This window comes from Erinaceus europaeus, chromosome 15, assembly GCF_950295315.1.
Source record: "Erinaceus europaeus chromosome 15, mEriEur2.1, whole genome shotgun sequence".
Classification (NCBI taxonomy): domain Eukaryota; kingdom Metazoa; phylum Chordata; class Mammalia; order Eulipotyphla; family Erinaceidae; genus Erinaceus; species Erinaceus europaeus.
Genome location: NC_080176.1, coordinates 10,581,468 through 10,594,075, shown reverse-complemented (window position 1 = coordinate 10,594,075; position 12,608 = coordinate 10,581,468). Strand labels below are relative to the sequence as shown.

General features: G+C 48.9%; 1 protein-coding gene across 1 annotated transcript in view; it reads left to right on the top strand.

Moving 5' to 3' along the window:
* The window catches only part of OTOA (otoancorin), a 63,733-nt gene that overhangs the window by 5,340 nt on the left and 45,785 nt on the right, over positions 1 to 12,608 (top strand). Inside the window, exons 7-10 of the mRNA XM_060172820.1 lie at positions 2,911 to 3,146; positions 5,774 to 5,877; positions 9,757 to 9,857; positions 11,234 to 11,373. Coding sequence (XP_060028803.1) covers positions 2,911 to 3,146; positions 5,774 to 5,877; positions 9,757 to 9,857; positions 11,234 to 11,373 — 581 coding nt within the window. The remainder of the gene's footprint in view (positions 1 to 2,910; positions 3,147 to 5,773; positions 5,878 to 9,756; positions 9,858 to 11,233; positions 11,374 to 12,608) is intronic.

Below are 12,608 nucleotides of genomic sequence, written 5' to 3'. Positions count from 1 at the left end.
ATGTTGTTGTTGTTGGATGGGACAGAGAGAAATGGAGAGAGGAGAGGAAGACAGAGGGGGAGAGAAAGATAGACACCTGCAGACCTGCTTCACCATTTGTGAAGCGACTCCCCTGCAGGTGGGGAGCCAGGGTCTTGAGCTTCGTGCCATGTGCGCTTAACCCGCTGCACTACTGCCCGACTCCCGGTTTAGAGGTTTCTATACTGGAGACAGTTTATTCTAACCCACCACACCACTTCTCAGATTGCTTTCAGTTATTTGAAAGGAAAGTCAGTTTCAAGAAAAATGTGAAGACTATAGTAGTATAGGCAATGCAAAGGTGGGGCGGGGTGCGTGGGTTTGGCACGTGTGAAAGAGTCTAGAGCCCCCCCCCCCCCCCAGTCAGGCAATACGCTCACAGGACATGCCATCTCTATGGCAGCCACTGGGTGCTGCTGTTGTCACAGAAATATCGCCACAGATGACAGGTGAGCGAATGGTGTGGACGTGTTCCCATGTTCATTACAAAAGGAGACAGGAGCCTGGATTGGAAATGACGGATCTGAGGCTGGAACCTGGGCTCTCGTGGCTCCAGAGACGAGATGTCTTCTGGTGTCTGCTGAAGCCCTTGGACTTCCTCTCAGAATGACGTGTCAAAAGCTATAAAATAAAGGTTGGGGAGATAGCTCACTGGGGAAGGTGTATGCCTCGCCATGCATGTGGCCGGCCCAGTGTGAGCCCTGGCACCACATGGCAGATCCCATGGCACTGAGGGAAGCTCTGGTGCTGTGACATGTTTCCCTCTTTGCTACGTGAATGAAAAGATGACTCTGGATCAGTAGAATCATGAATATCTGTAGCCCTGTTTCTAGAAACAAACAAACAAATGCAACTAGAAAATAAGATATAGAGAAACACAAAGGCAGCAAATTCCACTAGAAAGCATTTACCCATGGTTGGGGGGGTGGCACAGTGGATAAAGCACTGGACTCTCAAGCATGAGGTCCTGAGTTCCATCCCCAGCAGCACATGTACCAGAGTGATGTCTGGTTCTTTCTCTCCCTCCTATCCTTCTCATAAACAACAACAAAAATATTTACTGAAAAATAAAAAGTAGGCTCTCTCGCTAAAGCATGTGTCTTACCATGGAGAGCTGTTGTTGCCCCTCTCTTCTCTTCTGGCCACTCTCTTTTTTTAAATTAAAAAAAAAATTATTTATTTTCCCTTTTTGTTGCCCTTGTTGTTTTAGTTATTATTATTGTTGCTATTGATGTCGTCACGTAATACACAAAATGCAAGGATCGGCTTAAGGATCCCAGTTCGAGCCCCCGGCTCCCCACCTGCAGGGGAGTCGCTTCACAGGCGGTGAAGCAGGTCTGCAGGTGTCTGTCTTTCTCTCCCCCTCTCTGTCTTCCCCTCCTCTCTCCATTTCTCTCTGTCATAGCCAACAACGATGACATCATCAACAACAATAGTGACTACAACAACAATAAAAATCAACAAGGACAACAAAAGGGAAAATAAATGAATATTAAAAAATCTTAATTAAAAAATATAAAAATAAAATAAAAAAAAGAAATTGAGAGGGGAGGGAAAATGTAGAGAGGTAAAGAAAGAAGAGAGACACCTGTAGCCTTACCTTGTCAGCATTACTGGGCTTTGTGGCCCATTTCATTTGTTCTATTCATTCATTCATTCATTCATGCATGGATGCATTCCCTCATTCAAACAGGCTGCTTTTCCGCATCTTCTAGGTACTAAGTAAATAGCTTGGTTCTCAAGGACTCTTCCCTGGCACAGCCCAGCCACATACTAGCATCAGCTGCCTGGACCCCACTCAGGCCGGAGAAATCAGACCCTCCCAGGTGGTGCTGGGACCAGTCCCAGAGATTCGGAGAGGCACCGGCCCGAGGGGAAAGGGGCAAAGGAAAACCCTCGTACCAGATTACCAGAGGGGCCTGTGCCTGTTGAGTTCCACTTCCCCCAGCTGACTTCTTTTCCTTCTCTTTTGAGTTGCAGATAGAAAGACAGAGAGAGGGAGCTGGGCTGTAGCGCAGCAGGTTAAGCGCAGGTGGCACAAAGCACAAGGACCAGCATAAGGATCCCGGTTCGAGCCCCCCGGCTCCCCACCTGCAGGGGAGTTGCTTCACAGGCGGTGAAGCAGGTCTGCAGGTGTCTGTCTTTCTCTCCCCCTCTCTGTCTTCCCCTCCTCTCTCCATTTCTCTCTGTCCTATCCAACAACGACATCAATAACAACAATAACTACAACAATAAAACAACAAGGGCAACAAAAGGGAACAAATAAATGAATATTTAAAAAAACAAGAAAGAGAGATAAGGACAGACACCACTGCCTTACTCCACCCTTCATGAGTTTCCCACTTGGATGCACACTGCTTCTGTGTGGTGCTGGGACTCGATCCCGGGCCCTTGGGCATGGTAGTGTCTCCTTTACCTGGTGTGCTATCTCCTTGCCCTCCACAAAAGCCTTTTTTAAAAATAAATTATTTCTTTATAAATAGATAGATAGATAGAGAGTGTGTGAAGGAGATGTTCTTGGGAGCAATAGGGGAGGGAGATTTGATTTGAGCAAGGTAAGAGGATGTCAGAACAGTCTGCACTGAGAAGGCAAAGCCATCTGAGCTCAAAGTTAAGGATGAGTTGTGTTTTACCAGAAGGAGGTGAAGGAAGAAATTCCAGCTAGAGCAAGGTGTCTGCAGAATGACAAGTTACCAGGTGCAGTGGAGCAGGTAAAGGCCTTGACTCTGTTCTGCAGGTGAGGGAAAATTCTAGAAGCCTCCCCCTCCATAGCAGCACAGCAGTACACAGTGGTGGGGATGTCCTCAGCACTGCTGAGCCTGGTCCCTCCCAGGGCTTCCACGTGGAGAAGCAGCTTTCACGACAGCCCTGGTGTCTGGGTTTCTTTTGCAGGAGCTGGAGGGCGTCATGGTTGACCTGGGAGAGATTCGGAAGCAGGCCCTGCAGAGCCCGGGCATGAACCGCAGCCTGTTTCTCCTCACGCTGGAGCGGTGCTTCCAGGTGCTGAGCTCCCTGGAGTGTGTGGAGCTCCTGGGTGTCGTGCTGAGGGGCTCCTCGGGCAGCCTCCTCCAGCCGGACACCACAGCCAGGCTCCCCTTGGTCCTGCGTGAGGACGCCTTCAAGAACCTGTGAGTTACCCCTCCACACACACACTTTCCCCACCGTGTCACATGGGAATCAGGCTGCTCGAGTCAAGCGGGGAGCGTCAAGTCTGAGGGTGTGGGGGTGCCTGTGGGGAAACGGGGCCTCCTCAGCTGCTGTCACTCTGGTCCCATCCTTACAACATTTGCTGCTGTTATTTGCTTCTGCTTTTTCTTTATAGCGACTCCATCTTTTTTTTTTTTTTTTTTTTTCCTCCAGGGTTATTGCTGGGCTCGGTGCCTGCACCATGAATCCACTGCTCCTGGAGGCCATTTTCCCCCCTTTTTGTTGCCCTAGTTGTTGCAGCCTCGTTGCGGTTATTATTGCCATTGTTGACGTTGCTTTGTTGTTGGATAGGACAGAGAGAAATGGAGAGAGGAGGGGAAGACAAAGAGGGGGAAAGAAAGACAGACACCTGCAGACCTGCTTCACCGCCTGTGAAGCGACTCCCCTGCAGGTGGGGAGCCGGAGGCTTGAACCGGGATCCTTACACCGGTCCTTGTGCATTGCGCCACGTGTGCTTAACCCACTGCGCCACCGCCCGACCCCCCTTTTTTTTATGCTGAACTTATTTATTTATTATTGACACCAAGCTTATCTCTGGGCCTCGGGATTTTACTCAACTCCACCACTCCTGGTGGCCGTTATTGTCTTCCTATGTTTGATAGAGCAGGAGAGGCAGAGAGAGAAATAGAGGGTAGATAGATAGATAGAGAGAAATAGAAATAGATAGAAAAAGAGAAGTACTGGGGGCCAGGTGATAGTGCAGTGTGTTAAACACACATGGCGTGAGGTGCAGGGACAGGTAAGGATCCTGTTTTGAGCCCCCAGTTCCCCCACCTGCGTGTGGGGGGGTCACTTCACAGGCGGTGAAGCAGGTCTGCAGGTGTCTGTCTTTCTCTCTCCCTCTCTGTCTTCCCCACACCTCTCAATTTCTCCTTGTTTTATCTAACAACAATGACAGAAATAAAACAGTAATAATAATAATAACAACAACAATGATAAACAACAAGGTTAACAAAAGGGAAAAAATGGCCTCCAGGAGCAGTGGATTTGTAGTGCAGGCACTGAGCTCCAGCAATAACCCTGGAGGCAAAAAAAAAAGTACCTCCAGCACTGTAGGGGAAAAGAAAATATTGGGGGAAAAATCAACAATTGGTGACTCCTTTTAATGTAGTGTTTCTTTTATTCCATGTTGTTATTATTGCCACTAGAGTTATCGCTGGGGCTTGATGCCAATGCTACCAGCCAGTTTTTCCTTCCTCCTTCCTTTCCATTTTACTGCATAGGACAGAGAGAAATTGACAGAAGGGGGGGGAGATAGAGAGGGACAAAGAAAGAGAGACACTTGCAGCCCTGCTTCACTGCTTGTGAAACTTCCCACCTGCAGGTGGGGAGTGGGGGTTCGAACTCAGATCCTTGCACATGCTAATGTGTGTACTTAGCCGGCTGCACCCGCCCAGTTCTCTATGGTTGATTTTGTATGTGTGTCACTGAGGCCTTGCATGTGTGCTTGTCACTGCTCTGGGCTGTTTTTATATTCAGGGAGGGCGGGAAGAGGAGGAGGAGGGGGAGAGGTAGAGGGAAAGACACTACAGAAGCAGACCTTCTTGTGCCCTTGGCACTCCCATGTGGTGCTGGGGCTTAAACCTGGGCCACAGGCATAGCAAGGTAGGTGCCCTGCCCAGTGAGCTAACTCTCTGGTCCTAATTTTAAATATTTATTTATTTATTTATTTATGAGCAGGGAGTGGGGAGGACAGAATCAGAGCATTGCTCCGCCATATGCAATGCCAGGGTTCAAACTCAAGACCTCATGCTTGAGAGCCCAGTGCTTTCTCCACTGCACCACTTCCCAGACTGCTGGCCCTTACTTTACTCTTTAATTTGTTTGATTTGATTTGATTTGACTTGATTTGATTTTTGCCTCCAGGGTTATTACTGGGGCTCGGTGCCTGCACCAGGAATCCACTGCTCCTGGAGGCCATTTTTTTCCCATTTGTTGCCCTTGTTGTTTATTGTTGTTGTTATTATTGTTGTTGTTATTGCTGTCATTGCTGCTGGATAGGACAGAGAGAAATTGAGAGAGAAGGGGAAGACAGAGAGGGGGAGAGAAAGATAGACACCAGCAGACCTGCTTCACCGCTTGTGAAGCAACCCCCCTGCAGGTGGGGAGCTGGGAGCTTGAACCCAGATCTTTATGCTGGCCCGCACACTTTGTGCCATGTGTGCTTAACCTGCTGTGCTACCACCCGGCCCCCCTTACTATATTCTAAAAATAATTAATTAATTTACAAATGAGAGAGAGAAGTCCTCCATCATGAGCAGTGCAAGGGGCACTGAACTAGGGGCCTCACACCCACAGGTCCCGACCTCCCTGCCCAGCTTGTGTTGATTTTAAGTGTTTCCATCCTGGTAATCCATCCATCGCTTAATGTGTGTCCGAGAAACACACCACTGGCTGGTTCTGTCACTGTGTTGTGATTGTCATCAGTGACGATCTGGCCTTCTTGTGCAGCCAGACTAGGTGTCACAGCTTGCCGGGACCACATCGCTTTTCCTGGCTGCTTCCACCTGCTTCTTCTGTCATGGACTCATGCACTTGTGCCTTTTAGGTCTGCAGTGTTCAGAGACCTCTATGACCACATGCCGGCCCGTTCGCAGAAAGCCCTGTACTCCTGGATGACTGGGGTTCTGCGGGTCCCCCCCAATGCCACTGGTAAGCCTGAGGTTTTTTTTTTTTTTTTTGGCTCCAGGGTTATTGCTGGGGCTCAGTGCCTGCTCCTGGAGGCCATTTTTTCCCCCTTTTGTTGCCCTTGATGTTGTAGCCTTGTTGTGGTTATTATCGTTATTGTTGATGTTGCTCGTTGTTGGATAGGACAGAGAGAAATCGAGAGAGGAGGGGAAGACAGAGAGGGAGAGAGAAAGATAGATACCTGCAGACCTGCTTCACCGCCTGTGAAGCGACTCTCCTGCAGGTGGGGAGTCGGGGGCTCGAACTGGGATCCTTACGCCGGTCCTTGTGCTTTGTGCCACATGTACTTAACCCGCTGCGCTACCGCCCGACTCCTCCCCCCCCCAGGTTTTGAGGAAGGAGCTTTGTAGGAAGCGTCTATGCTCCATCATCTCTGAAGACGGAGTTTTGGTTTCACTGGCACTTAGGATTCTGCCAGCCTCTCCCTACTTGGAGTCTCTGAAATTAGGGAGCAGCGGGGTCTTAACAGTCAGCGATGCATCTGGGCCTCTGTGGGGGACTTCAGGAATGGTGGCTTGGCAGGCTCAGTGAGAAGCTTTTAGTAGTTCTCAGGTTTAAAGTTAATATCTGAGGGCCAGGGAGACAGTGCAGCAGTAGCAAACAGGACTTTCAATAGAGAGGCTCATAATTTTCCACATGTCACTTCTTGTGATTTTTCCCTTCAACCATTTAAAGCCATAAGAGACAAAGTCTTGGACCTGGTTGAACACACAAGGACCCAGGTTCAGGACTAGTCCCCACCTGTAGAGGGGAAGCTTCATGAATGGTGAAGCAGAGCTGTAGGGGTCTATGTGCCAAACCAACCAAGTTTACAGGCAGCACAGCAATAGGTGGTGAGCTGAGCAGAGTTTGGCCCTGGTTGAAGGAAGCAGAGTTCTTTCTGAAAGGGAGATATTTGAACGGAGACCAAAAAGAGAAATAGAGAGATGGAGTGAGTGGGGAAATGGCTCATTGGTAGAGCACCAGACTTGCTTGCCTGTGTTCCCAGGTTCAATCCCCTGCACCACATATGCCAAAGCAGAGATCTGGTTGGTGCCTCTCTCTCTCTCTCTCTCTCTAATTAATCTCTAGGAAGCAATGAAGTCAGTCCTGTGAGAAGGCATTTTTGGCAAAGGAACCAGTCGGAACAAAGGTTTTGGATGAGGAAGAGCCCAGCATGTGTTGGAGAAGCTTAAAGGAAGCTGGTGGAGTTGGGGGTGTAGACAGGGCCAGTTCTTGTCCTGCATTTAAGCTTAAGCTCTGAGGTTTGTAGAGAAGGAACATTAAATAGCAGAGAAATCATTGTCTTCCGGCGGCAGCAGAATCCTGTCTGCCTGGTACATAATTATGGCCTCGAGGAATCAGAATCTCATGTTCCGTAACCCCAAGAAAAGACACCCCACCTCAGGACTCCCCTAAGTCCTCCTTGCCAGAATTTAATTAGAGGCAGACTTCCCTGCTGAAAATTCCGTACATTTCATTATTAAACAAAAGCGAATTAAAATATATGCCACTTGGACTTGTGTTTCCACAAAGATCTTTGAGGTAACTGGAAGTAATTTGGGTATTAAAATATATATATATATCAGAGTTTGGGAATCATTAGCCTGTACAAGTACAGCTGGTATTTAATGATTCATTCAAAATGAACAAGTCAACATGGTAAACTTAGTGAACCTCCTGCTCCAGTTCTCAAGCCCCCAGGGGCCTCTCTTTCTTCTAACAACCAACTCAGATATCTAGTGTCCTAAGCTAGGGGATTAGAGGGCTCAGCCCAGCAACTCGGATTCCTGGGTGCCGCCATATTGTCTGGGCTCAGTCGTCATCCAGGTTTCCTATAGCAGCTCGTGACGGCTGAGCCGTTTCTTTGGTTCTGCCCCCTTGTATCACCAACTCAGGGTTGCTGTGTGCAAAAATCTTTCTGGCAGCAACCCACATATCCAACAGCAGAGGAGTGACTGAAAAAAATTGTGGGATATGTACACAATAGACTACTTACTACTCAGCTATTAAAAGTGACAAGAGTCATCCTGGATGGAGCTTGAAGAAGATATCATGTTAAGTGAGCTAAGACAAAAAAAAAAAAAGGATGAATACTGAATGATGTCACCTTCAGGTGGACATTAAGAAATAAGGACAGAGAGGGAAAACTCATAGCAAAACTTGGACTGGGCATGGTGCCTTGCACCAAAGCAAAGGATTCTGGGAAAGAAGGGGTGAAGAGAAGCTTGGAGTCCTGTTGCGTGGTGATGGAGAAAGGACCTAAGTAGTGTGTGAGAGTGTTCTGTAGAGAGATGAGAGATTGTATTCATGTGTTGACTACAAACCATTCACCCCCACCCTCCACCAGAGTCTTTTGCTGCAGGGCTGGGACAGTGGCAGCCATTTCTAGCTCAGGGATGGGGAATTCCCAGATGTCAAAGCCACAGAGACAGTCTCTTAGGGATTCAGAGGAAGGAGAAATCCCAAGACGGGAGAATAATTAGGGAAAAGGAGTTGGATTTGGCTCAGGTAACATTCCTGCCATATAATCCTCACTGATAGTCAGTGAGGACAGTGGTGATTGTCAGTGGTTGTAACAAAAGAGTCAGGGGAGAGAGAGAGAGAGAGAGGGAGAGAGAGACAGATGGGGAGAGGGAGAGGGAGAGGGAGGGCTCACTAGGTAGGGCACACACCTTGCCATGTGCTCACAGCCCGGATTTGAACCCTGGCACCCAGATGAAGGTGACGTGGCACCGAGGGTAGCTCTGCTGTCTCTCTCTCTTTCTCTGTCTTTCTATCTGGATGAAAAAGTTGGCTGCTGAGTGTTGAAATTGGGCAGAGGGGAAAAAAAGAAGCGAGTGAGTCAGACACATTCCAGGTTACCAGTGTTCAGAGAGAACTGATAGTTAAGTGATCTCCAAAGAAAACTGTACTTTGGGATCGGCAGTAGCGCAGCGGGTTAAGCGCACATGGCGCCAAGTGCAAGGACCGGCATAAGGATCCCAGTTCAAGTCCCCGGCTCCCCACCTGCAGGGGAGTCGCTTCACAGGCAGTGAAGCAGGTCTGCAGGTGTCTATCTTTCTCTCCCCCTCTCTGTCTTCCCCTCCTCTCTCCATTTCTCTCTGTCCTATCCAACAATGACGTGGTGCCCCCGTGTGGTATCAGAGGCTTGAACCTGGGTCGTCTCCGCATGTGATGCGGGCTGCTCTCTATTGAGGCAGCCGTCTCCCATTCCAGACAGCCATTTTGGAATTCACTCCTCTATTAGAAAAACTCAGGTGCTCCAAAGCAGCAGCAACAACAACAACAACAATAACAACCATCACCACAACAAGACAGGGGCAACAAAAGGGGGAAAAGCAAATAGAAAGGGAGTTGGGCGGTAGCACAGCGGGTTAAGCTCACGTAGCGCAAAGTGCTAGGACTGGAGTAAGGATCCAGGGGAGTCGCTTCACAAGTGGTGAAGCAGGTCTGCAGGTGTCTGTCTTTCTCTCCCCCTCTCTGTCTTCCCCTCCTCTCTCCATTTCTCTCTGTCCTATCCAACAACGACAACATCAATAACAACAACAATAATAACTACAACAATAAAAAAAACAAGGGCAACAAAAGGGAATAAATAAATAAGTATTTAAAAAAATCAAATAAAAAAGTCTTAAAGAAACTGTACTTTATGGTACTAAGTAGTAAAAAAACAACCTGTTTCCCAGGTGAGGTGGTTGCTACTGCCGTGGGGACTGAACGCCAGGGCAGCAAAGGCTTGGCGGCCGGCCCCTGTGCCAGGGTGTCTGGAGCCCCAGAGGCTCAGTGCAGATGCTTCTGACTGCCCGATACCAGTGCAAAGGAGTTCATTGGTTGATTCATCTCTCTCTTTCTCTCTCTCAGATGACTCTGTCTCGTGGGTCAGTGCAGAAAAGCTGTGGATTTTGGGCCGATATGTGGTCCACCTGTCACTGGAAGAGATTATGAATATCAGTCCCATGGAAGTGAGTTGGGAAAGTTTTACTCGAATGTCCCTGGTGTTAGCACATCAGGGCAACTTCTGTTGTGGTCTGGGAGGGAGCTCTCGTGCTAGAGTGAGTCCCTTGCACACACTTGCCATGTGTGAGTCCCTGGGTCCGAGGCATCGTGGACGGCAGGAGAGAGTTCCGTAGATGGGGGAGCTGTGTGATGGTGTCTCTCCTCTCTCTAAAGTCCAGGATGAGATCATTGGCCCAGGGAGGCTGCTCAGTGTGGTGTTTTCCCATCTATGCAAAGCCCTGAATTCATTTCTTTGGTGCCACATAAAACAAAACAAAACAAAAATGGGCTGGGTGGTGGCACACCCTTTAAGCGCACCTATTACCAAGTGTAGGAACCCGAGTTCAAATCCCTGCTTCCCACCTGCAGGGGATCCTCTTCACAAGTAGTGAAGCAGGTCTGCAGGTGTCTGTCTTTCTCTCCCTCTCTCCATCTCCCCGTCCTCTCTCAAACGCTTTCTGTCCTATTTAATAATAATAAAAAAAATGGCCACCAGGAGCAGTGGATTTGTAGTGAGCCCTAGCAATCACCCCGGAAGCAAACAAACGAAAACATCTAATGTTTAACCAAGTAGCCAGGGTGCCCCAGAAATTGGATACTCCTGTTAACCCAATATAGTTTGCACCTCTAAGGAAAGCTCTTGCATTAAGGCCTTAAGATGCTTCCCTGTGGGAACTGGGTTCATACTGCACATGTGGCCAAGTGTGCATTCCTCCCTGTGAATCTCCCCATTGGACTCATTGTCTCCAGTTTTTCTCCTGGCCAAGGAGAGAAGCTTTGGCCTTGCAAAACAAGCTCGTTCGAGAACCCCCTGAGAGTAGGTGGTGATGCACCTGGTAGAGCACACACCTTACCTCGTGTGAGACAGGAGAGATACCGCGCACTGTAGCGTGGGTCCACCACTCATGGAGCTTCTCCTAATGTGGTCCCCCCGTGTGGTATCGGAGGCTTGAACCTGGGTCCTTTCCGCACGTGATGAGAGGCGCCCTCTACTGAGGCAGCTATCTCCCGTTCCAGACGGCCGTTTTGGGGTTCACTCCTCTATTAGAAAAGCTCCAGTGCTCCAAAGCAGTAAATCCATGGCCCACACACTCTGACAGCAGAATAAACAGACCTAGAAATAAAAGTGCAAAAATTAACTCAAAAAAAAAGCTCAGATATTAAAAAGAAGAAGGAGGAGGAAGAAGAGGAGGAGGAGAAAGACACTGCTATCCTCGATGGCCACCAGGTGACAAGGGGACTGAGGAGCCTGTGACCAGGAGGAGCCAACGCTCCCTCCATCGGGGGCAATGACATGGGCCACTCCAGCCGCGCTCACTGGCCTCCTGTCCTCGTCCCCCAGATCGGCTTGTTTATCAGCTATGACAACGCCACCAAGCAGCTGGACACGGTGTATGACATCACGCCGGAAGTGGCCTGGGCGTTTCTGGAGAGGATCCGGGCATCCGGCTTCGACATGAGAAATACCTCTACCATCTACAGGTGGGGCGCTGTTGGGATGACATACCTGGTCCCATGCCTCTAAATGGTGGTAGTGGGGACCCTCCACTGGTACAGACTTTGGAGGGGCTCTGGAGGGGACAAGGGGACAGAGGCTTTTCATGCTCCCTGCAGCTGCACCTCGTGCTCAGTTCCCAGCTCAGAGTGGGGCCTGGACTGAGTTCAGTACTTCTGGCTCCGGGTGCTCCCAGGCCATGCGTGGGCCCCGGTAGGTCAAGTTAACACTGGAAAGAACTTGTGGGTTCTCATATCAGTGCACCCCTTTCTTGTAGATGGGGGCCAGTGGTCAGTCCGGCCTGAGAAATCATTAGGTCTGGCCCTGCCAGGGCAGCCGTGGGTGGGACTTGAATTTGTTGAAATTTAGTGAATCTCGAGACTTTTTTTCATAGCAACACAAAGTGTTAACAGTTTTAAACTATTTTTTTTGTTGTAAAAGTATTTTATTTATTTACTCATTTATTGGCTAGAGACTGAGATAGAAGAGGGAGCTGGAGAGGGAGAGAGAAAGAAAGATACACCTGCACCCTGTTTCACCACTCATAAAGCTTCCCTCCTATAAATGGGAACTGGGGCCTTGAACTTGGGTCCTTGTACACTGTAATGTGCTCAACCAGGTGTGCCACTGCCTGGCCCTCTAAAAAATGTTAATTAAAAATTTATTTATTTATTCCCTTTTGTTGCCATTGTTGTTGTTTTATTGTTGTGGTTATTATTGTTGTCATCATTGTTGGATAGGACAGAGAGAAGTGGAGAGAGGAGGGGAAGACAGAGAGGGGGAGAGAGAGACAGACACCTGCAGGTCTGCTTCACCGCTTGTGAAGTGACTGCCTTGTGGGGATCGTGGGGCTCGAACCGGGATCCTTATGCCAGTCCTTGCGCTTTGCGCCATGTGTACTTGACCTGTGCACTACCGTCACACCCCCTAAGTTAATAATTTTGTATGGCTTGAGAATGATGCTATAAATATCTTTTTTTTTCTTCCTCCAGGGTTATTGCTGGGCTCGGTGCCTGCACCATGAATCCACTGCTTCTGGAGGCCATTTTTTCCCACTTTTGTTGCCCTTGTTGTTGTAGCCTCGTTGTGGTTATTATTATTGCCATCATTGACGTTGTTTGTTGTTGGATAGGACAGAGAGAAATGGAGAGAGGAGAGGAAGACAGAGCGGGGAGAGAAGGACACCTGCAGACCTGCTTCACCGCCTGTGAAGCAACTCCCC